At 41.8% G+C, this 25,996-nt stretch overlaps 2 protein-coding genes across 2 annotated transcripts in view; one reads left to right on the top strand and one right to left on the bottom strand.

Moving 5' to 3' along the window:
• LOC146812985 (uncharacterized) overlaps positions 1-2,042 on the top strand; it is a 63,483-nt gene extending 61,441 nt beyond the window's left edge. The window contains exon 12 of the mRNA XM_085615238.1: positions 1,887-2,042. Within this exon, the coding sequence (XP_085471364.1) occupies positions 1,887-2,042 (156 nt within the window). The remainder of the gene's footprint in view (positions 1-1,886) is intronic.
• LOC146812984 (killer cell lectin-like receptor subfamily B member 1B allele A) overlaps positions 1-2,836 on the bottom strand; it is an 866,152-nt gene extending 863,316 nt beyond the window's left edge. The window contains exon 1 of the mRNA XM_085620007.1: positions 2,207-2,836. The gene's annotated coding sequence lies outside the window, so the exon portion shown is untranslated. The remainder of the gene's footprint in view (positions 1-2,206) is intronic.
• Between the last annotated feature and the right edge of the window lie 23,160 nt (positions 2,837-25,996).

Here is a 25,996-nt window from a genome sequence, read left to right as displayed (position 1 = left end):
CTTCGATCTTCCAAATCTATCGTCTTACTTCGTAGAAATAACAGCTCTTGATCTCAGTTTTGTATTGAGTCTAGGCGAGTTTATACATTTATTAGCCTGTGATCAAGCTCCTCTGTCTTGGCGTGAAATCCTGCAATGTCTGCTCGTATTGTATAGTTTCTGCTGTTAATGAGGAAATATGGGAATCCATGCTTTCAAGTCTATGACTGACTGCTGATATCTCTTGTAGAATGCGGTCCATAGTTTGCCCTTGCATTTTAATGTTAGCTTGTAGAGAATTGTCCGTTGTAGAGGAAGAGCTGTTGGCATCTGAATTTTGTGACTGCTTAACTACATCCGCAAAAAGAGGCTGTTTAGAGGGTTTATCTCCATACTTGGCAGTAGACATTTTTATTTCTGCTTTATAGAAAGATGGCAAAGCAATGTGTTGAGTCAGTATAGCAGTGTAGAAACACAAAGCAGAAAAGTTGTTATATGCGTCTTATTTCCTTGAATTATCAGACTCTCAATGTCCAGGATTTACTAGAGTATTTTCTTTATAACACACTGGAGAGAGTTCAAATTAAAGGTCTAAGCTGTGTCAAGATAATGTAGAGAAGAACTCCAATATCCCTCAGTCTCATAAAGTGAAGTAGGCGATCAAGGATTGGTTCCTCTCCATCCGGTAAAACAAGTTCCACTTTTAATTTGCTAATTTGCAAGATTTAGACTATACTGGGCCAACAAAACATGACACAATTGCCAGTGTCAGAATTATGTGGCGCACAGCCCAGGTATATTACAGAGAGATCGGGAAGTTAAATTGTAAAAAATTGAGCACTGCAAGCAGGATACCTTGAAACTCTGAGCTTGGTGTTGTAGGTAGGCTCACAAGCTTGAAGTCTCTCAGACTTTCTTAGAAGTGTTGCTTCACAGTTGTTAAAACACTAAGCAGGATATCAGAGCTAGCAGCAAATAAAGCACTTATCTGCTACAAAGCTGCCATGTTTTTAAATTCAGACAACACCGGGCCAAGAAGACATATCTCAAGTGCCAATGAGCAAATTTGTGTGACGCGCAGGCCCTAATGCGCCCAAAAACAAATTTCCTCTGAAACAGCGCTTCGCAAAAGCCAGAGTGAATTAGCAGGGTACTGAAGTTAATATCAAACAAAGCACTCACCCACTGTAAAGCTGTTGTTTTTTGAAAATGTTGGTTTAATTTGTGTCCTCAAATCACTTCACAGCTGTCAGCTAATGAGTGTGTGTGGTGGACAGACCAACGCGCATGAGGAAAAGCCAGGAAGCTCAGGTGTGACCAGTGGAACGTTGCGATCGGGAAGCTGTGGAACTCCAGGCTCAAGTTTGTAGGCAGGCTGACAGGACCAGAGTCTTTCAGCACATAAGTTAAAAAGCAAGGCTTATTATACAAAGCTGCGTACTGCACATATATCCACAGAATTACCTTAAAGACAGTTGGTGCATTTAAACAGTTTAACTGTGTGTTGAACAACACTACAGCTCAATCTCATAGGGCAGACTTCCCAACACCACATAAACTTCACAAATCCTTATTGTAAATCAGTTAAAGCTGAAGAGGACACTTTTCCAAAACAGCGCATAAACTTCTCCAATGTCAGTTATATTTCAGCTGGGATTGTTTATTTTGATAAAAGGCACCACCGTCTCTCATCAAGGAACTCCTGTCGACATATCAGACCCTTCACAGCAAAAAAGGACAAGCCCTGGTGTACAATGTTTCAGCCTGTGCGCAGATTATTCACATTTTCCTCATGAAAGGGTAGAGCCTTTGTTCAATTACAAATCCTTATTGTAATTTAGTTAAAGATGAAGAGGACACTTTTCCAAAACAGCGCATAAACTTCTCCAATGTCAATTATATTTCAGCTGGAATTGTTCATTTTGATAAAGGACACCACCGTCTCTCTCATCAAGGAACTCCTGTCGACATATCAGACCCTTCACAGCAAAAAAGGACAAGCCCTGGTGTACAATGTTTCAGCATGTGCGCAGATTATACACATTTTCCTCATGAAAGGGTAAAGCCTTTGTTCAATTTAATTACGTAACTCAGCATCACAAAACAGCCACATGTAATTCCTCAGAAGAATGCAGACTTCACATGCATAACTACAGCTGGAGCCCCTCTCAGCTTCTTGAGGTAATTATTTTAGAGAGCAAGTATATGAACTCCCAGTGAACTTTACCTTAATTGAAGTCAGCTGGAGTCTATATTTCTCTTTCAAAACTCTGTATTTCAAATCCAGTCAGCTTTTTTTCTTCCTTCAGAATTAGCAAAACTCTGTTTTCAAAATCCAGTCAGCTTTTTTCTTCCTTCAGAATTGCATTGCACATTCCACAGGTCATGAGCAGGGGCAGCTGGCTTCTGTCAGAGGCTGAAATGTTGGTGCCTTTCCACAGATCACGAGCTGGGGCAGCTGGCTTATGTCAGAGGCTGAAGTGTTCCCGCCAAAATAAAAACATCCACATATCCTCTGAAAAGATTCATGTAGTTTCCTTTAACTCTCACATCAGTGAGCACAGTTATTTAGGCAGTGTTGTCGGCAGAAATAAGCTTCCGTTTATAAATAGTGTTGTCCAGGGTTCCTCTCAGCACGGAACTCCGGAGCTCCGGTGTCAGTTTACATTCCTCAGGAACCGAGTCACTCATACTGAAGAAAACCGGCTCATTTGCTCCTGGTTGACTTTATGACCTCCAGAATGCTGAAATAATGTCGAAGGTCTTGCATTTACTGGGTGCCAACTCCTTTTGAAGCCCCACTCGCAGCAGAGCTCACAGGTTAGGCGGCCATCTTCAGTCGTGGCCAGACCACGCCCCTACTAATAGCATTTGAGCAAATATATATATGTTAGTTTATATGAAAATCTAAATTGTAAGCATACAATAAGTCAAATAAGAACACAAATTTAAATACCATTCAAATTATATTATGCTTTAGATAAATATCTATTAAATATCCTCAATTATAGAAATTCACAGAAACACACACATATTTATAAATATATATATCTAGAAATCTATAAATATATATATAAGCATATATATTTATGTATATATATAAATATGTGTGTCTATATCTATATATATATATATATATATATATCTTTATACATATATATATTCACTGAAAAAACCATAGGTTTCACACACGTTATAGTTACGAATTAGCATTTAAAAAACCTTGCAAATTCACTTAAAAAACCATAGGTTTCACACATGTTATAGTTAGCTGGACATTTCACTCGTAAAAAACCAATGAAATTCCCCCGTTATAGTTAGTGCACGCAACTATAACTCACGCGACCGCAATCCTCTGCTGATGACGTCAGATATTACATCACTGTATTTAGACACTTATTTACCCATGTCTTCTTCCATTAATCTTTAGCTATACATATATAAAAAATATTTATTTTTCATAAAGACACATATGTCATCAGTGATGTAATATCTGACGTCATCAGCAGAGGATTTTTTTTCAGGTTTTTCACCGTGCGCGCACGGTGCGCCTCGCACACCGTGCGCGCGCTGTGGGCGCTCGGTGCGCTTCGTGCCCCGAGCACCCACGGTTCACAGTGCGTGCCGTGCGCGTGCAGTGCGCGCACCTCGCGATTTTTTAAAAATTGTTTTTTTCTCCCTTGGGGGTCCTTCTGTGACCCCCTGACCAAGGCTAGGGGGCCAGGAACTGTCCACTCTGCCCCCTTTCCACGTTCTCCACCTTTTTTTTTTCACCCCCTCAGACTGCGAGAGACAAAATGGCGGACGACACTTCCTGGTTTCGACCGATTAGAATGTTTACCGACATCTAACAACCAATCAGAATTGCGCTCGCGCACGGCAGGGTGCGCGCACAGTGCGCGCACGGTGCGCGCGTATAGATATTGATATGCTTTTAAATGCTATTTTCTCAGGAAATACTGAACAGATTTACACCAGACCTGCAAAAGGCACTTCCTTGACCTTATGGCTACCTCTCTGCCAAATTTCACGTAATTCTGTTCAGCCGTTCGGGCTGTAGCTGCGACTAAAGGTCCTATGGAAAAATGCTTGGGGAAAACACATTTTGGGACCCCCCCTTTTTCTCGGCCCCCGCTTGATGAATCACCCCGAGACTTTCAGGGTAGGAGCTGAACGGAGCGCCCCATTTGTTTTGAAACTTTCGCGAGGATTCGTCAACCGGTGCCAAAGTTATTAAAAATAGAATTTTGAGATTTCCTATGGAAACTAGGTTGTAACTATAACTATCTACAAGTGACCGCCAGTAGATAATATATATATATATATAGATTATCTACTGGCGGTCGCCAGTAGATAGTTATAGTTAGGACCGTGTTTCCATAGGAAATCCGCAACATTCCATTTGGAATAACTTTGGCGCCGGTTGACGAATCCTCGCGAAATTTTAAAATAGGTGGGGCGCTCCGCTCCTACCCTGAAAGTCTCGGGGGGATTCGTCAAGCGGGGGCTGAGAAAAAAGGGGGGGTCCCAAAACGCGTTTTCCCCATGCAATTTTCCATAGGGACCTTTAGTCCAAGGTACAGCCCGAACGGCTGAACAGAATTACTTGAAATTTGGCAGAGAGGTAGTCTTCAGCTCAGGGATGTGCCTTTTGCATATATGGAGTCAATCTGTTCAGTAGTTCCTGAGAAAATCAAAAGTAAAATCATATATATATGTGGGCGGAGCCTAACCACACATCTCATCCTGAGATCTGATTGGCTGTCAGCACTTCATCCAAGAAGTGTTGGCAGCCATCTTGGGACCAATATACATGATAGCACCTCATTAAAAAGCATTGCAGTTAATAGAAGGTTTTAAGACTTTAGTTACATTATAAATCATTTGTTGATGGTACCATACTCATTTTAGGAATTGTGGTATGTTCTAAGGTGATTTCACCATGTGAAAAAGCCTTCTGCTGGGATATCATGATTGAGAGAAAAATATTTTCTCATGCTTTTCCCACAGAGGTTTGGAAGGTGATCTATACGCTAAACTGAGAGCTTATTTTCTGTAAATTCACATTATCTTTCTCAGTCATGTGAGAATGAAGTCTGACATTCTCAGTAAAACATGTACATCCAACAAGGACTACTGCAGCTTCCCAGAGTGTTCCAAAGAACAACTAGAGCGCTAACAGTCCTACTTATGATAAACGTATGGCACACCTGAAGCCATCTTGCTTGGATTAAAGTGGTAACTCTTAAAACATTTAATTTAAAAAGGAACAAAATGAGGGGGTTCATTTGATTAGTGCTGCAGAAAGAAAAATTAGGGCACATTTTGAGTGACTTCTCAAATACTCTTCTATTTCATTAAAAAATTCTGACATACAGACTGAAACATGCACTTTCAATACCAGCAGCAGTTTTCCCTGGTGAGCAGTAGCTTTACTACAGTGATCTAATGAGCAAAAAGAGTGCTAACATTCTGAATTTATGGCAAATGTGTGACACATCCGAATGCCTTCTTGATGGAATCAAAGTAAAAAACTGAAAGTATTTCCTACTGAGGAGACTGCAGTAAATGAGGAAATTAGGAAACTTCATAACAAATAAGTCTCCCAAGATGGCCACCAGAGACAAAAGAGCCCAAATGTAGCCCAAATATCACCCAGATGTAGCCCTAGTATAGCCCAATGACAGAATGTCCCAGAGTGTTCTTAAAAACAACTAGAGCGCTTACTGTCTTCATTATGACAAAAGTATGGCACACCTGAAGCCATCTTGATTGGAATAAACTGGTAACACTTAAAACATTTAATTTAAAAAGGAACACAATGAGGGGGGTCATTTTGCCATAGAAATTATGATTAATACTGAAGAAAGAAAATGAGGGCACATTTTGAGTGACTTCTCAAATCCTCTTCTATTTCATTAAAATATTCTGACATGCAGACTGAAACATGCACTTTTAATACCAGGAGCAGACTTCCATGGTGAACAGTAGTTTTACTACAGTGATCTAATTAGCAACTAGAGTGCTAACATTCAGAATTTATGGCAAATGTGTGACATATCTGAATACCTTCATGATGGAATCAAAGTAAAAACTGAAAGCATTTCCTACTGAGGAGACTGCAGTACATGAGGAAATTAGGAAACTTCATAACAAATAAATCTCCCAAGATGGCCACCGGAGACAAAAGAGCCCAAATGTAGCCCAAAATCACCCAGATGTAGCCCAAATATAGCCCAATGACAGAAGTGTGCAAAACACTTATTATTTTGTGTTTTTGCAGTGTTATATAGTGCAGACTTGTCAGGTATTGGAGTGCTTTACATGAGCATTGGTTACATCACACAAGAACAAATTCATTTTGGTTGTAGACATGGGGAGACTAAGTGATTTGACCAGAATCACAGAATGTCGAGCTGAAGCAGAAACTCCAACCTGGTTCCTCAGTTGCAAAGTCTGCAGTTCTGGAAGTAACACCACATCCTCTCCCCTAAGTGCAACATTTAATCAAGTGGTCAACTGGATAAAAAAACATAAAGATAACAAATAATTTAAAAGTGCTTTGTCGCTATTTGAAAACTCAGAAAATATGTCCTTATTTTAGTCTTTTAGAGCACTAACCATAATTTTGATGCCAATAAGACCCTCTCATATATGTAATTTCGAAAGGAAATGCTCTAGGTATTACAGTTTTGATTACATCAAGATGACGTCAGGCGTTTCACACTTTTGTAATAAATATAGAATGTTAGCAATCTAGTTGTTCATTAGGATACTGTTGAGAGGCAGAGGCCAGGGGCACGGACTCTGAAAATTGAAGGCAGGTAGGAGGGTGCAAAGGCAACAATTTAACCACACTGAGCAGCGAGGAAGGGCCGTGGCAGCACAACAGACTATGGAGGGCAGTGGAAAGGGGGGCAGGGGCAACAAACTAACAATACAGGACTTGGAAGAGAGGCTGTGGCAATGTAATAGACCATTGTGGGCAGAAGGAAGAGGCAATGGTAGTACAACCATACATGCCAACAGACCCGATTCAGCCAGGAAACGTCCAATGTTTTTAAGCTCAAATGGGCTTTATTTGATCTGTCTCCTGTCTACAATCTCCTCTTTTTCAATGTAACTCAAAGGGGAAAATCAATACCCCAGTTTTTTTTCAAAATCTCCCTCTTACCAAGTTCAAAATGTTCGCAAGTATGGTACATTGGATCATGGAAGGAAATGGGGTAGGGACATGGACTTGGATAACAGAGGACAGGAGGGACATGGAGAGGTGCACCAAACTGACCCTGCAGGGCAGGCATCAGGGTTTGCAGCAGCACAATACACCACACAGGGCATGCGGGACGGGAGTGCAGCACAACAATCCATAGAAAGCAAGAGGGAGGGGCAGGACCATGCACATGGACAACAGAGAACAGAGGGGCAAGAGGCAATGGTAGCTAGCTGACCATAATGGACAGACAGGAGAGAAAGCTGCAGCATAACAGACCATAAAGGGCAGGAGGGACGGATCAGGGGCATTACAATGGAACAGACAAGCCAGGAGGGTGGGAGTAGGGGTCTGCACATGTAAACAGAGGGCTGGGGGCAAGGGGGCAGGGCAGGAGCAGCAAGATAGCCATGGAGGTCAGGCAGGATGGGCACTAGAAGCAAGACACACCATGAAGAGCAACAGTGAGACTGTGATGGCATACACACAGACCATGGAGGGAAGGTGGGAGGGGGTCAGGAGCAGCTAACTGACCACACAGGGAAGGTGGGAGGGGCCATGGCAGCACAGAAGACCATGCATGGCAAGTGGGAGGGTTAGTGGCAGCACAATGGCTATGATGGCCAAGAAGGGGGATGCAGGGGCATGCAAAAAGGACGATGGAGGATACACAGGGCAGTGTTGTGTAACCTAACTAGTCTCTAAAGTTGTAATATAAAATATGTGCTGGGGAGTGTAACGTTGCATATGCACTGTGACAAAGATATGGATCCCAGATTGTAATATGTATGGCATAGCACTGTGCGTTATAACATAGGCATCGAGGAAGGCACGTTAGATGGGGCAATATAACCCGTGCGAAGACAAGTGTGGCATGACATATTCACGGGGTGGTGTTACAGTGCACATGGGCTAGAGAGTGTCATAGCATATGCACTAGCTAGTGGAATACAACACAGAGGTGTGTGGCACTCAGCAGGCAATGGTGGGTGTAACACAGCATTGGGCTCTGCCAGGAGCGCGCTGTGACTCAAGTGATGTTCGTCCCCTTTCCAGAGAGTAAAATAAAAAGTATTACACATCCGGCAGTGGATGTGTGTATTATTAACCGTGAGGGGGGTTTCTTGCATAGTTTTGGTCGAATTTTTGTTGAATCCCCTTTGAATGGCTTGGTGTGCATGTGTATTAAATGTGCCCGTCAATAGCTACCCATGTTTGTATAAATAAACGACAAGGGTGTCTACCGGGATTAGGCACGGTAGGGCATCAGACATGTCAGAGCTTCACTAGTGGTGTAAATACATTCCACGTGGATTCATTGTATGCATAGTCACCTTTTAATGAATATCACGCAAATCGTCATGGTGATAGGTACGTACGGTTTGTCCAGCATGTCCTAGGTGTGTCTATAAATATATATTTTTTTAAAATAATAAAAAACAGTGGCCGGCCCTGGGGATTGGGGTCAAAAAAATATAATTAGGAGACAGACCCTGGGGGATGGGGTCATCAGGGCCAATAAATTAGAAAAAGAAGGGGAACCACACAGCCCCCCTTCTTAAAAAATTAAACTAAATAAAAGACTAGCATCGTGCCGGAGGCCACGTCCCCTCCTTGCAGAACTCTGCAAACGCGCCCCCTGGCGAGTTGTAAGTTGGGGAATTAATTCCTCTTCAATACTGAGGGTCCCTGAGGGCCAACTAGCCCAACAGGCATCTCCAGTATGCGCCAGGGAGCTGCGCTGCAGACAGGTGTTCTGAGGCCAAGCCCCTTTTTACACCTCTCTGCAACGCAGCTCTGTGGCGCTTACTGGAGGTACCTAGTGGTCTAGTTTGGCCCTAGGGACCCTTAGGATTCAAGGGGACTTAATCTCTCAATTTAGAACAGCCACAGGGCGCGTTTACACAGTGGTGAAGGGAGGGGACGGGGCCTGAGGTGACGTGTGCAAACACGCACTATGGCACGTTTTAAATTGGGGATATAATTTCCCTTCAATACTGAGGGCCCCTGGGGGCTAACTAGCCCACCAAGTGCTTCCAGTAAGCGCCACTGAGCTGCATTGCAGAGAGGTGGTCCAGGCTGTGCCACTTTTTACACCTCTCTGCAACGCAGCTCTGTGGCACTTACTGGAGGTACCTAGTGGGCTAGTTGGACCCTAGGGACCCTCAGGATTCAAATGAACTTAATCTCCCAACTAAAAACGGACACAGGGCGTGTTTACACAGTGGTGAAGGGAGGGGACGGTGCCTGAGTTAACGTGTGCAAAAATGCCCTGTGGCCTGTTTTAAGAGGTAGTTTTAATCCCCCTGCCCTATTATATACTAGCGGCTTACAGAGGAGGTCATGCTAATCACAGGGGGACCCCAACGCATAATGTTCCCTAGTGTATGTAGGTGTTTTCACTGTATTCTAAGTGTCTTTTAACATAGCACTGGCTCTAGGACTGGTTAGTCAGACTCAGTTACCACGAGTATCCGTCTGAAAAAGTTGAGGGTACAGGATGATTTTGCAACAAGGCTTCTTTCTGCTCTTCTTTTTGTTCTTTCTGCACGTTATCCTTCTTCCTGCACTTTTCTTCGTCTTTGAGGACTTCTGTTGCTTCTTTCTGCACTTCTTTTTTTTCTTTCTGTGCATTTTTTCTTCTTTTTTCACATGTCCTATCTCTGTAGGCATAGTTAGAAATTAGAATTTAAAAAACCTTTGAAATTCACAGAAAAAAACATAGGTTTCAGGCACGTTATAGTTAGGAATTAGCATTTAAAAAACCTCAGAAATTCACTGAAAAAACCATAGGTTTCAGGGGTGTTATAGTTAGCTGGACTTTTCACTTGCACAAAACCATTGAAATTCCCCCGTTATAGTTAGTTCAGCTAACTATAACTCGCGCGCCCGCAATGCACTGCTGATGATGTCACATATTACATCCCTCATGACATGGTCAGTGACATCACTCATGACATCACTGATGACATCATCCTTGTGATAGAGTGGCAGACCTCCTCTCACCCTAATATAACCTTTGATACACACATTCAAAAATAGAGACTAAAATTTTCAAAACAATGGACATACCAATACCAGTTACAACAACCTCTTCAGTAATTCTAAGATCCACATACACATCCACTCATTCACCAACCTTCCTATACAGTCACTCATACATGTACTCACTCATCATATGTACTCATACACCTATACATCCTGTTACACAATGCCACTCATCCATAGAGTTACTCACACACATAGTCACTCATGCTAATAAAGAATCAAACATACATTTACTTGCATATACAGTTATACACACACCACCACACTTACTTTTATGGAAACTTACACATACTTAGTCTTTTAAACAATCACTTATAGAAACACATACTTATTCATACAGGAACTCTTTCAATCTCTCACTCTCACATATACTCACTTATTTACACCAATAGTCACATATACTAGTTTAAAACATATGTAGTTACTCATAAAGACACTATTGAGACAGTCATTCACTCACTAACACACCCATACACACACTCATACACCCATACAGTCCTGCACACATGCTGTCTTCAAAACATACAAACAGTGAGTCACTCATTCATGCACCTATGCACTACGTAATACCCCCCACCGAACCATGCAGACACTCAGACTGATACTCAAAAAACCAACTAATAACCTATATAGACACATGTAGCTACTCACCAACCCATGCAGCCACTTATACACAAAGTGAGAGACTGATACAGATATTTGAATATTTAAACATTACTCACTAAGCCATGTATTCACTATGATACACTTAATCAGTCAGTTACACAATCAATTTTTCAAAAATAAATCATCCATTTAGACACTTATATACCCATTTATTCTTCCATCGACCTTGAGATATACATATATAAAACATATTTAATTTTCAGAAAAACACACATTCACTGGATGATGTCATCAGTGATGTCATTTGAGATGTCATCAGTGATGTCATGAGTGATGTCACTGACCATGTCATGAGTGATGTAATATGTGACGTCATCAGCAGTGCATTGCGGGCGCGCGAGTTATAGTTAGCTGACCTAACTATAACGGGGGAATTTCAATGGTTTTGTACAAGTGAAAAGTCCAGCTAACTATAACACCCCTGAAACCTATGGTTTTTTCAGTGAATATATATATGTTTATATATATATATGTTTATATCTATATATATGTTTTTTTTCAACCAAAAAAACAATAATTTAAAAATGTAATTAAGGATGTAGATTCAAAGTTAAAACTATTATACAGTAAAACATTTTGCCAATTTTGATTGAGCTTGAATTGTATATTAAATACCAAAAAAATTTAGAAGAATAAAAAATTACATATTAAATGAATAATTCAAGAATTGAAAATTCGTTCTAACCATAAACGTAATAATACAAATTTTATAAATGTATATTATGGTATAAAATCTGTAAATTGAAAGAGATAATATTCCCACTAAAAGGTATCAAAAAGGTGTAAAAATGTAAAACTTATCATGTGTAAAATGTACGCAATTGTAACAAAGTAGGATTTGTCGAGGGGTAAAAAAAGTATTTCGATTTCAATAAGCACACAAGTAGGGAAAGAGTTATTAGACAAAGGGGTAAAATGTACTATTGAGACTCTAGTAAGCGCAATTACAGGGAAATAGTTGTATTGCATAGGGGTAACTATTCTTAATTACTACTCCAGTAAGTGTAATATTATAAACAGAGTAACTTACATAAAAAAATAAAACAGATTTAAAATAATACTAAATGCACACAAAAATTAAATGTGAAAAAACATAATATCAAACAAAAGTTTTAAAACAAAATAATAAATATGATAAGCATTTATCACAAACAATAATACCCAGAAAATATAAATATTTCACAAACTATATTATATATATGTGTTATAACTCTAAAAACAATGTGCATGATTATAATATCGGTAGGACCGTCAGTATCTCTAGAACTTTGATCCCTACACACGGGCGAGAGCCACATTAGGATGCAGACCGAAAGAATTGCCGAAGGATCAACCAAGCAAAATCTTCCAATTGCCTCAAGTAGAACAGCGGACGGTACGATTGAATTCCACCACAATGGATTATGAAGCAACATTCTGCCAACCACTTTGCTTAGCTTGTGCTGACTTAAAAAGGCTGGTGGAACATTGTTTTGGGGGTACGTATCAGGGGCTGTGCCACCTATGGCCCTCCGCAATGTTGAAATCATTCCATGGTGCAACACCTAGACATACTTGCACGCCTTGGCTGTCATGTGGTACAGGGATGTTTAAAAACAGGCCTCCTTGGTTTGAAGCTGGTGATGCGGTACTTTGCCATGCTTCAGCACAAGCCTTTATAAAATAGACATGTTTAGGAATGACTGAAAGGCAGTCTGATGATAAATATGGTATGGTGGGACTAATGAGTACCTGTTGGTCCGTCAAAATCTTGCAAAAATGGCAGCAGGACAGTCTTCCAAATGCAACCATAGTAAGAAATGTTATTTACATGCAAAAGCAGACGACAATAAAAATATAAAATAACCAAAAAGTGTAAAAAAACAAATAATTCTAAAGACCTTTATTATTAGTTTAAAAATGTATACACTTTACATTAACAAAGTACACAAAAAGAATCTTAAACAAAGTATTCAAATGATGTAATCTACCCATGTTATGAAAATTGTCATTGTGAATATATGGGCGGGGTTGCTGCTAATGATCAAACAGCCATGTCTTACCGAATCTGCTGAAGGCCAGCAGGTCCAGGGTCTGTCGTAGGCGTGTGTGGAAGGTGTTCAAGGTTTTTGCGTCGAGGTGGGAGAACAATCTGCCACCGAATGTCGATCAACACATGCAAGGGACTGTGGCGAGTGCGAGGTCAGCATAGCAAAGCTGGCGTTCGGGGTATAGAAGGTGAGTCGTTCATTGAGTCCAGAGTTGTGGATTAATTTGTGAGGGTGGGTGAGGAGACTGAAGGTGATCCTCTTGTTGACAGGGAGCCAGTGCAGATCTTTCAGGTGGGCTGTGATGTGGCTGTTGAGTGGGTTGTTGAGGATGAGGCGTGCAGAGGCGTTCTGTATGCGTTGTATGCGTTGTAGTCATTTCTGGAGTTTAGGTGAATTTCCTGCGTAGAGAGCATTGCCGTAGTCCAGTCTGCTGCTGACGAGGGCATGGGTGACTGTCCTTCTGGTACCGGGGCGGGATCCAACTGTAAATCTTGCGGAGCATGCGGATGGTGTTGAAACATAAGGAGGAGACGGCGTACACTTGATGGGTCATTGACAATGAGAAGTCGAGGATGATTCCCTGGTTGCGTCCGTGGTTAAAGGGCTTCAGTGTAGCTCCCAGTGCGGACGGCCACTATGAGTCGTCCCAGGCAGAGGGGGTGGATCCGATGATGAGGAACTCCGTATTTTCCGATTTCAGTTCAAGGCGGCTGTTCGTCATACCTTTGGAGTTGGCCTTCATTCCTTCGTGTTGGTCGATTTGGCGGTGGTGGGGGCCTTGGTGAAGGAGAGGATCAGATGTGTGTCGTCAGCGTCTGAGACGATGTTGAGGTGGTGCGATAGGGTGATGTTGGTGAGAGGTGCCATGTAGATGTTAAAGAGTGTCTGGCTAATACTTGGGGTTTGCTTGGGGTACGTATTACAGAATACGTATTACAGAATAAAATCAATACATTTTCAAGCTAACATTAAGAATCAACTAATAATAATAATTACATTCAAAAGCTTTGAATAAACATCATATGAAACTGCACCAAACAAAAGACTGAGCAAAAAGATAGGGGTCTATTAGGATAGCAGAAAAATGGTTGGCTTAAGGCCGGCGGAAGCAACCACCAAGCCAGCGGCGGCCATACGTCTGCGAGCAAAACCCGAAAAACGGATGGGCGTGGCGGTGATAAATTCCACAGGCCACTTTTCCGCAGTTAGCAGTCTTCACGCTTGCATGGTGGGCAGAGATGGACCGCTAAAATGGTGCATACGCAGGGGGAGGCTCTTCCGGCACTATTATGATGACAGTGGAAGCCAGCCTTTCCCCAGCATTGGAACCTCCATTGAAAGGATGGCGGAGACAGGTTCCGGGGGCCAATTGGGTGCCCCATATGTTTTGGGGGGGGGTGTTGGTGCGCTGGGGGGCTGATATGTACCTGTACCAGGTGGCAGGCACTGTGCAGTGCCTGCCACACAGTGCATGGAAATCAGGACATGCTCCTTTTGACATTGCGGCGGTGCTGCTGGCAGCAGCAACCAGAGCAATGTTAAAGGCCAGGATTGTACCGCCGAGGTGGGATTTGGACTGCGGAGCATACTAATTGGACCGTCGGTAATGCCGCGGTCCTTGTGGGCGGTCTTTTCCCGCTACCATGAAGGTCAGGGTGATTTTGCGGCCTGCATCCTAATGACCCCCATTGTGAAAAATTGTAGTATACAATTTACATACATATTTCTCAAATAAAAAAGTAATACTAACCAAAACATAATAATGAATTCCAAATCATTAGATACCTTCACTATCTATACACCTAAAAAACACATGCCGCGAAATAATCTTTATTACGAAATACCATGTAATTGTATAAGAAAAATGTAATGTTTATTTATATTTAATAAATAATATATAATAATAGTTTGCTGATGAATTGTACTTTATTTCATAACCACCCTAAATGGTTATGAACCACACAACCATTGTGTATTTTAACATTACAAAAATAATAAAATGTATTTAAAAGCATTAATTACATTTTAAAAAGACTAATAGAGATAAAAATAAGAAAAAACATTTTAGAACAGATAAAGTAAGAAAAGATATTAAAAAAAAGTCTTAAATATTCTTAAATTGCAAATTTATGTAAAATATATAAATAATTTCAGTAATACTAACAACTGTATTAATTCCATCAAAAAGAATAATTCTTATTCTTATATTCTAGCACAAATTATTTCTATGTTACAATATTTAATACTAGAGGTTTATGCATGGCAGTATTTTATGTAACATATTTTATTCCAAAAACAAAATATATTGAATGCCTAGATTGTAGTGAAGCATACATCTGAGAAAGACTGTGTGTTGCTGTAACTTGAACTGTGTCTCCTGTAACCCGACCAGGAGCCCTGGATTAGGACCAATATACAGTACAAGGCACCAGAGGACAAGCATTGGTTGTGCCACTAACTGAGATTCTATTTGGCATTAGAATGCTGTATTATTTTTCTCTATACAGGTACTCTGTACAGACAGATATTAATCTGTGAGAGGAAATTTGTTGAGAAACTCAAAAGCCTGCAAGCCACATTGGTTAAAACAATGCAAGTGGTTCACTGGCATGATCATTTGGCTGAGTATGGCACATAACAGTTTACCAACCCACTCAGTACATACCGAAATTCGAAATACCAAGATCAATAGAATCACTTATTGCAAGGAGTTAAAAGAGAAAAAAACTTTTTTCTTCAAGCTGTGACTTTAAATAAAAGGATAAACAATGGATGTTGATTAGCTGCAGAGTTTTACCATGCTCAGTCGTGTGCAATAAAATAAACGTGATATGCCAGTAACTGGCAAGCAACAAAAATTGCGTAAATATGTAATTATTAGCAAGGCACTTGCCTACTTAACTAGGCAGTAACCTTCTTTAACAAAACTAGTGTTTCAATAAATTTCACAATTAAATTTCCAAGAACGCAACTGTGAAGGACACGGGAAAAAATGTTTGTTCCAAAAGCATTCAAGGAACAAACTTAACACATTATAATTAGGGCTCCCGGTTTTCCGTTTAAACGGATTTTTACATATAAATACAGACGGAAAACAATTTTTCCTTTGTCTGTATTTATATGTGAAAACGGCAAACTACTAGAAAATGTTGCCACGCTCGAATCTAGAGTTCTCGCCACGCCCCCTTCCTGCTGCTGGAAATTCCTTCCCGGGCACCCACAGAGCTGCACCCGAGTACTTCACAGGTCTTTTGAAGACCATTTACTTGTTGAAGAGGCTTTATTGTTCTTTCACCCCATGCCGTAGCCTCCCCCAACGCCACTGACTCCTCCTGTCACAGGCCCCATACAGTGCACGTTTGAAACACTTCAATTCACAGTGCTGCAGCAGGAGAAAAATGAATATTTCCCCAGTGACAATCGGCATGCCCATGATGTCGTCCATGATGGACCACTTCGGGAAACTTGGAGAAAACGGATTAAACTAATGTTTAATCGAAACATTATTTTTAACAAACCCCTCACAATAAAATGAGCAGTTACATTTTTTTCCTATACTATCACATAAGATTTCATAAACAGCTTCCATGTCGTTCTCGACATTTACTAGGGATTAAAAATGTAATTTCATAATACAGCACTAATCGTTAATTCAGGGATTATTGTAAGAGATACGTCATTCTGTTTTTCACTTAGAAAATGCATGTCCCCGTATATCACCCTCTCTGACAATGTCCGCGGTAGCAGAGCGGCTTCAGGACGTCTAGTTTCACGGAGAGGAAGCCAACGTAGGTCAATATGTGTCTAGCTCCTAAATCAGTGAGTCGAGCGGAGAGACGTAGTTGTATTTTTAGAAGCCCCTTTGTAAGGTCAGGCGTTCTTCTCTCCCTACTCTACAAGCAATTTTAGCCGAGTTTTATGCAAATGGTTTTTAGCAAGCGCTTGGCAGCTGGTTCAAGACCATCTGCAAGGGCCAAGTTGATTTTATTTTTATTACGTCCTCCTGCTTTTCCTCTTAAGGCTTACTGTGTGCATATGTCAATCCCCCACATTTGCGTGTTTTCCTGCTGTTCTAATTGTTTTTTTACTCACTAGTGAGGTAATGCTTCCGCTCGGAAAATATGTGTGCAACCTTAAAGTCAGAGATTCGAGTCCAGACTCGCCGCCTTGACTTTCATCCTCCCAAAGTTGATAAAACTAGTTGCATTGCCTTGTGTAATAGAAACACCAGTTATTTCAAGACTTCAAGGCGTAATTGATGAAGTGCTATATAGGTAACCCTAGGTTTGGCATGCAGCATTGCTTGTAACATAAAACTGCACTATGATCTGACATGCTATGGCACCTGTATTAGTAACTTAAGCCTGTACACAGGCTTATGTTAAATGACATGCACATGTGTATAACATACGTTTGTACATAAGCTTCGTGTGTTAAGTGAAATACAGCTGTTAGTAATGTAAGTCTGTCTGCAGTATTATGTCAAGGGACGTAGGGACATGCAGGGGTATCAGTAATGTTGGTCTGTAAACAGGCCTGTCATGTTACATGAACACTTTTGTTGTCATTTTAAAACTGAGGCTTACTAAACACAACCTATTTTTATTATTTATTTTTTAACAGAAAATTTTCTAGCAGGCTTTAGATGGAAATACAGAAGCGCTGGCACATGTTTGCTCATGATAAGTGCTTGTACTCTATCCTAAAGTGTTTTTATAGCAGAACTGAGAAGCACAGGTACTCTCCTTTTCAAATTACTCAGTACCGGACCATTTAAAGCACTGCTAAAGCCACAACAAATCGCTAGTTTAAGTGAGCGCATGTGTGCAATGTCAATTTAAATAAATGTGGAAAAATACTAGCTGTAGCGTCGTCTTTTGCTTGTGGCAAAAATAAATGTGGATAAATACAGAAAAAAGACCCCAAAAATAAATATGGATAAATACAGACGGAAATGGCAAAAAAATAAATACCATGAAACCGGGAGCCCTAATTATAATGCATATTTTTAGATCAAACTGATACTCTGTATATCCAGCATCCCAGATAATCATTAATTATTAAGTAGGGGGCTTATTTCCTTATTTGGATGCCTATCAAAAAATTGATGTAAAAAATATTGATTATTTAAAAAAAGGTTAAAATAAAATGCCAACATATTAATTAGCTATAGCTTGCCAGGTAAATTCAATAAACGTTGTTAAAAAACTAATTGAAAAATATTGTTATGATAATTAGAAATGTATTTGTATATATATATATATAAATATATATATATATATATATATATATATATATATATATATATATATATATATATATATATATATATATATATATTTAGGTGTCGATTCCGATCCTGGAGAAACCGGGTACGAACCGTTGGTCGGAGAGTTTTCTCCGTCCGACTCGTACCCGGTAAAAACACCATACAAACATGCAAGTATGATTCGTACGGAAACACCATTTCCGTACGAATCGTACAAAACACCGACCGACACAAAAAAACATACAAATGATCCGGGACGGCGCATACGCGACATGCGGACGGAGTATGACAGCTTTTTACGTACCAGCATGTACGATTCGTACCGACAGCACTCCGGACGGCAATATTTTTACGGCACCCAAAAAGTGCCGGTAAAGCTAAGTACGCCGCGAAGCGTGAGGAAAAGGGGGCCCGGTACGCGCCGAACACCTCCCCAGCCCCCCCCCGTAAGTACGCGCCGGACCCCCAGCCACCCCGCGGTCAGATGCGCCGGACCCCCAGCCACCCCCGTATGTACGGAGCGTACCCCCACCCCACCCGTGTATGTACGGTGCGTACCCCCACCCACGTATGTACGGTGCGTACCCCCACTCCCGTATGTACGCGCTGGGGGTCCGCACCGTACATACGGGGGTGCGGGTACGCACCGTACATACGAGGGTGGGGTGGGGTGGGGGTACGCTCCGTACATACGGGGTGGGGGTACGCACCGTACATACACGGGTGGGGTGGGGGTACGCTCCGTATATACGGGGGTGGGGGTATGCACCGTAGATACACGGGTGGGGTGGGGGTATGCTCCGTACATACACGGGTGGGGTGGGGGTACGCTCCGTACATACGGGGGTGGGGGTATGCACCGTACATACATGGGCGGGGTGGGGGTACGCTCCGTACATACACGGGTGGGGTGGGGGTATGCTCCGTACATACGGGGGTGGGGGTATGCACCGTACATACACGGGTGGGGTGGGGGTACGCTCCGTACATACGGGGGTGGGGGTACGCTCTGTACATACACGGGTGGGGGTACGCACCATACATAAACGGGTGGGGTGGGGGTACGCTCCGTACATACGTGGGTGGGGGTACGCTCCGCTCCGTACATACGGGGGTGGCTGGGGGTCCAGCGAGTCCGTCTGCGGGGTGGCTGGGGGTCTGGCGCGTCTGTCCGCGGGGGGGCTGGGGGCCTGGCGCGTATGCGGGCACATGTTTGCACGTCACCATGGTTGCTATAGCGGTTCGCTCCGTACATTGTTTTTACCATACGGTTGTGCATTCGGACGGACGGGACGGATCGTACTTGCGCGTTCGGACTTCGGTTTCCCGATCCGTACGTAAAACTGTACGGGGCGTGTCGGACACTTTTTCCCACCCGAGGACATGTTGGGGAATTTTCCCAATGCGATTCGTATGGAGTTTTTTACATACGAATCGTACTTGCCAGTTTGTACGGGACCTGTACGATTCGTACGTAAAAAAATCCGGATACGATTCATACGGGGAATATTTTACACGGATTGGAATCGGCACCTTAATTTTTTATATAGATATTTTTTATATATATATCTATATATATATATATTCCAGTTTCCAAAAGTAAAGCGCGCTCTCAGTTTAGGGTATATCAACAGCGATCTTTATTCCGACGTTACGCGTTTCGCGAGTAAACTCCCTTGATCACACGTCGAGCGCTTGTGACCCAGTGCATTACATACAAATCATTACATCGACATAAACAAAGGACTCACAATGAGATACTACCTCTGTGTGCGAGTAGCCGCCATATTGGAACATGTCATATTCACTCTATATAACTGTTCAAAGCCTTCAATACCGACAGAATTCTGTGATAAAGTTTGCGAGCAAATAGTGCATACAAGTAAAATGTATCTCTGTGCCGAGTGGCAAAACGGATCTGTTAATTAGGTACCTATTCACATTAAAATGTAACATATTGCAGACAAGTGTCTCAGGTACATATTATTGTACTCAGTTATACATATGCGTAATAGCAGCAAATGGTGTGCAGACCTCATACATTGTAGACCGCTGTCTACTGCCGCGCCCCGTAACTGAATTTATCAATTTGTGATAAGTGCCTTCTTTTACGTGCTGCAATGCAGACAAAAGTCACTAGTACTATTCTGTGTATGTGTCAGTACCAAGTGGCGTGCAGACCTGATAGGTGTGTGCAGTTAACCGCTTAGGCGCGCACTGTAAGCATCTGTCGGTAAAGTCAAGGATCTCGTTGGAAGAATACATTGCTTCTAGCGCACTAGTGGCTTAATAATCAACGAGGCATGATACTAATACGTGAGTAACCGTCGAGCTATGACAGTGAAAACTATGGTGACAATAAGATATGTGAAAAGTTCTTATCTAGTTTCTTCATCTGTGCTCTTCTTGAGGTATTGAAGAAAAGGGTAGGTGGCCCGTGAATGTGCTTGTGTTGCTGTGATGGGCCCCTTCCTTTCTTCCTGCATAAAAGAAGAGAATACAATTAAAATTAGAATTAGTTAGAGCACACAGTGTTCTAAATTCATAAAATCACAACGTTACTAGTATACTAATAGGTACAGTAAAATAAGCATCATGAGTTTAGCACACGCATTCAAGACATCATTGTAATCCCACAGTTTTACAATTACTCTTCAATCAGGTGAGTTGCCATCTCCTCATCCTGATTGTGTCCCTTAGGCTGCTTAGTTTCAAGGTCTAGAATCCATTTTGATTCTTTCCTTCTAAGGGCCAATTTCCTGGTGGGGGTATGCACCGTACATACACGGGTGGGGTGGGGGTACGCTCCGTACATACGGGGTGAGGGTACGCACCGTACATACACGGGTGGGGTGGGGGTACGCTCCGTACATACGGGGGTGGGGGTATGCTCCGTACATACACGGGTGGGGGTACGCACCATACATAAACGGGTGGGGTGGGGGTATGCTCCGTACATACATGGGTGGGGGTACGCTACGCTCCGTACATACGGGGGTGGATGGGGGTCCAGCGAGTCCGTCTGCAGGGTGGCTGGGGGTCTGGCGCGTCTGTCCGCGTGGGCCTGGGGGCCTGGCGCGTATGCGGGCACATGTTTGGACGTCACCATGGTTGCTATAGCGGTTCGCTCCGTACATTGTTTTTACCATACGGTTGTGCATTCGGACGGACGGGACGGATCGTACTTGCGCGTTCGGACTTCGGTTTCCCGATCCGTACGTAAAACTGTACGGGGCGTGTCGGACACTTTTTCCCACCCAAGGACATGTTGGGGAATATTCCCAATGCGGATCGTATGGAGTTTTTTTACATACGAATCGTACTTGCCAGTTTGTACGGGACCTGTACGATTCGTACGTAAAAAAATCCGGATACGATTCATACGGGGAATATTTTACACGGATTGGAATCGGCACCTTAATTTTTTATATAGATATTTTTTATATATATATATATATAATTTGAAAGAGTTGCCGCTCCGGTGGAACGCACTCGCTGGAGGTCAGGCCAAGAACAGGACTGCTCACACAAATCTTCTCCCCACACGCAAACGCTGCCTACGCGTTTCGGGACACCTCCCTTCTTCTGGGCAGACTAAAACACAGTGCGAGGCAACAGCAGTTTTAAAAGGCAGTCCCTTCTTTATTTTGCATATTTCAAACCTCATGTAAAATCAGGTGAGTAACACTGCTGCATGATGGGACTGGAAGTCCTAATTATAATACCCATGTGGGTGCTGGCCTTTAAGACGTGTTGCAATTTCCTCATGGGAAAAACAAAGTTCTGCAAAGCGTCCTGGAAATTCAAAGGGGCCCCTCCAGCTCCGCGGTGCATGGCAAGTGCATTGCTGCGGACCCACTCGGGTCTCGTGGTGGTGCGTAGCCGTGGCCTGGGCTTGGCCACACAAATATAATTTGAAAGAGTTGCCGCTCCGGTGGAACGCACTCGCTGGAGGTCAGGCCAAGCACAGGACTGCTCACACAAATCTTCTCCCCACACGCAAACGCTGCCTACGCGTTTCGGGACACCTCCCTTCTTCTGGGCAGACTAAAACACAGTGCGAGGCAACAGCAGTTTTAAAAGGCAGTCCCTTCTTTATTTTGCATATTTCAAACCTCATGTAAAATCAGGTGAGTAACACTGCTGCATGATGGGACTGGAAGTCCTAATTATAATACCCATGTGGGTGCTGGCCTTTAAGACGTGTTGCAATTTCCTCATGGGAAAAACAAAGTTCTGCAAAGCGTCCTGGAAATTCAAAGGGGCCCCTCCAGCTCCGCGGTGCATGGCAAGTGCATTGCTGCGGACCCACTCGAAGAAGGGACTGCCTTTTAAAACTGCTGTTGCCTCGCACTGTGTTTTAGTCTGCCCAGAGGAAGGGAGGTGTCCCGAAACGCGTAGGCAGCGTTTGCGTGTGGGGAGAAGATTTGTGTGAGCAGTCCTGTTCTTGGCCTGACCTCCAGCGAGTGCGTTCCACCGGAGCGGCAACTCTTTCAAATTATATATATATATATATATATATATATATATATATATATATATATATATATACATGTCTGTGTGTGTGTGAAATAAATTAAATATATATGTATATATCTAATTAAAAAATAATTTTTTGATTAAAGATAAAAAGGGTAAAAACTTTTAACCAAATATACCGCTATAAAATTAAGGTAAAACAAACATACATAATGAAAAATTGTACAGATATTAATTTAAAAAAAAATTATATTTGTGATTTTTTAATTTTAAATTTAAATCAAACTATAAACACACACACACACACATATACATATATATATATATATATATATATATATATATATATATATATATATATATATATATATATATATATATATATATATATATATATATATATATATATCTATTACCTACTGGCGGTCGCCAGTAGGTAGTTATAGTTAGGACCCTGTTTCCATAGGAAATCCGCAACATTCTATTTGGAATAACTTTGGCGCCGGTCGACGAATCCTCGCGAAAGTTTCAAAATAGGTGGGGCGCTCCGCTCCGCTCCTACCCTGAAAGTCTCGGGGGGATTCGTCAAGCAGGGGCCGAGAAAAAAGGGGGGTCCCAAAACGCGTTTTCCCCATGCATTTTTCCATAGGACCTTTAGACACAGCTACAGCCCGAACGGCTGAACAGAATTACTTGAAATTTGGCAGAGAGGTAGCCATAAGGTCAAGGAAGTGCCTTTTGCAGGTCTGGTGTAAATCTGTTCAGTATTTCCTGAGAAAATAGCATTTAAAAGCATATATATATGTGGGCGGAGCCTAACCACACATCTCATCCTGAGATCTGATTGGCTGTCAGCACTTCATCCAAGAAGTGTTGGCAGCCATCTTGGGACCAATATACATGATAGCACCTCATTAAAAAGCATTGCAGTTAATAGAAGGTTTTAAGACTTTAGTTACATTATAAATCATTTGTTGATGGTACCATACTCATTTTAGGAATTGTGGTATGTTCTAAGGTGATTTCACCATGTGAAAAAGCCTTCTGCTGGGATATCATGATTGAGAGAAAAATATTTTCTCATGCTTTTACCACAGAGGTTTGGAAGGTGATCTATAGGCTAAACTGAGAGCTTATTTTCTGTAAATTCACATTATCTTTCTCAGTCATGTGAGAATGAAGTCTGACATTCTCAGTAAAACATGTACATCCAACAAGGGCAGAGACTGTCAGTTGATTCCTTTGTGTTCTACTGCAGCTTCCCAGAGTGTTCCAAAGAACTACTAGAGCGCTAACAGTCCTACTTATGATAAACGTATGGCACACCTGAACCCATCTTGCTTGGATTAAAGTGGTAACTCTTAAAACATTTAATTTAAAAAGGAACAAAATGAGGGGGTTCATTTTTCCATAAAAAGTATGATTAGTGCTGCAGAAAGAAAAATTAGGGCACATTTTGAGTGACTTCTCAAATCCTCTTCTATTTCATTAAAAAATTCTGACATGCAGACTGAAACATGCACTTTCAATACCAGCAGCAGTTTTCCCTGGTGAGCAGTAGCTTTACTACAGTGATCTAATGAGCAAAAAGAGTGCTAACATTCTGAATTTATGACAAATGTGTGACACATCTGAATGCCTTCTTGATGGAATCAAAGTAAAAAACTGAAAGTATTTCCTACTGAGGAGACTGCAGTAAATGAGGAAATTAGGAAACTTCATAACAAATAAGTCTCCCAAGATGGCCACCAGAGACAAAAGAGCCCAAATGTAGCCCAAATATCACCCAGATGTAGCCCAAGTATAGCCCAATGACAGAATGTCCCAGAATGTTCTTAAAAATAACTAGAGCGCTTACTGTCTTCATTATGACAAAAGTATGGCACACCTGAAGCCATCTTGATTGGAATAAACTGGTAACACTTAAAACATTTAATTTAAAAAGGAACACAATGAGGAGGTTCATTTTGCCATAGAAATTATGATTAATGCTGAAGAAAGAAAATGAGGGCACATTTTGAGTGACTTCTCAAATCCTCTTCTATTTCATTAAAAAATTCTGACATGCAGACTGAAACATGCACTTTTAATACCAGGAGCAGACTTCCATGGTGCAGTAGTTTTACTACAGTGATCTAATGAGCAACTAGAGTGCTAACATTCAGAATTTATGGCAAATGTGTGACATATCTGAATACCTTCATGATGGAATCAAAGTAAAAAACTGAAAGCATTTCCTACTGAGCAGACTGCAGTACATGAGGAAATTAGGAAACTTCATAACAAATAAATCTCCCAAGATGGCCACCGGAGACAAAAGAGCCCAAATGTAGCCCAAAATCACCCAGATGTAGCCCAAATATAGCCCAATGACAGAAGTGTGCAAAACACTTATTATTTTGTGTTTTTGCAGTGTTATATAGTGCAGACTTGTCAGGTATTGGAGTGCTTTACATGAGCATTGGTTACATCACACAAGAACAAATTCATTTTGGTTGTAGACATGGGGAGACTAAGTGATTTGACCAGAATCACAGAATGTCGAGCTGAAGCAGAAACTTCAACCTGGTTCCCCAGTTGCAAAGTCTGCAGTTCTGGAAGTAACACCACATCCTCTCCCCTAAGTGCAACATTTAATCAAGTGGTCAACTGGATAAAAAAACATAAAGATAACAAATAATTTAAAAGTGCTTTGTCGCTATTTGAAAACTCAGAAAATATGTCCTTATTTTAGTCTTTTAGAGCACTAACCATAATTTTGATGCCAATAAGACCCTCTCATATATGTAATTTCTAAAGGAAATGCTCTAGGTATTACAGTTTTGATTACATCAAGATGATGTCAGGCGTTCCACACTTTTGTAATAAATATAGAATGTTAGCAATCTAGTTGTTCATTAGGATACTGTTGAGAGGCAGAGGCCAGGGGCACGGACTCTGAAAATTGAAGGCATGTAGGAGGGTGCAAAGGCAACAATTTAACCACACTGAGCAGGCAGGAAGGGCCGTGGAAGCACAACAGACTATGGAGGGCAGTGGAAAGGGGGGCAGGGGCAACAAACCAACAATACAGGACTTGCAAGAGAGGCTGTTGGAGGGAAGATCTATTACGGGTCAAGGAAGCTAGGGGCGGTCCCCAGATCCCCGGGAGCCACCACAGAACTGAGCAGGAGAGTGAGTCAGGGACAAAAGGGGCACCTTAATTTGAGCCGGGGTGCCTAGGAACGCTTGCTCCAAAAATGAAGAAAACAGACATATGAGACATGGAATTGGAGGCAGAATACAATGGCAGTTTAATGAGAAGATGCAACT

Source organism: Triturus cristatus, chromosome 7, assembly GCF_964204655.1.
Source record: "Triturus cristatus chromosome 7, aTriCri1.1, whole genome shotgun sequence".
Lineage (NCBI taxonomy): Eukaryota > Metazoa > Chordata > Amphibia > Caudata > Salamandridae > Triturus > Triturus cristatus.
Note: the sequence above shows the minus strand (reverse complement) of the source record. Positions and strands in the feature narration are given on the sequence as shown.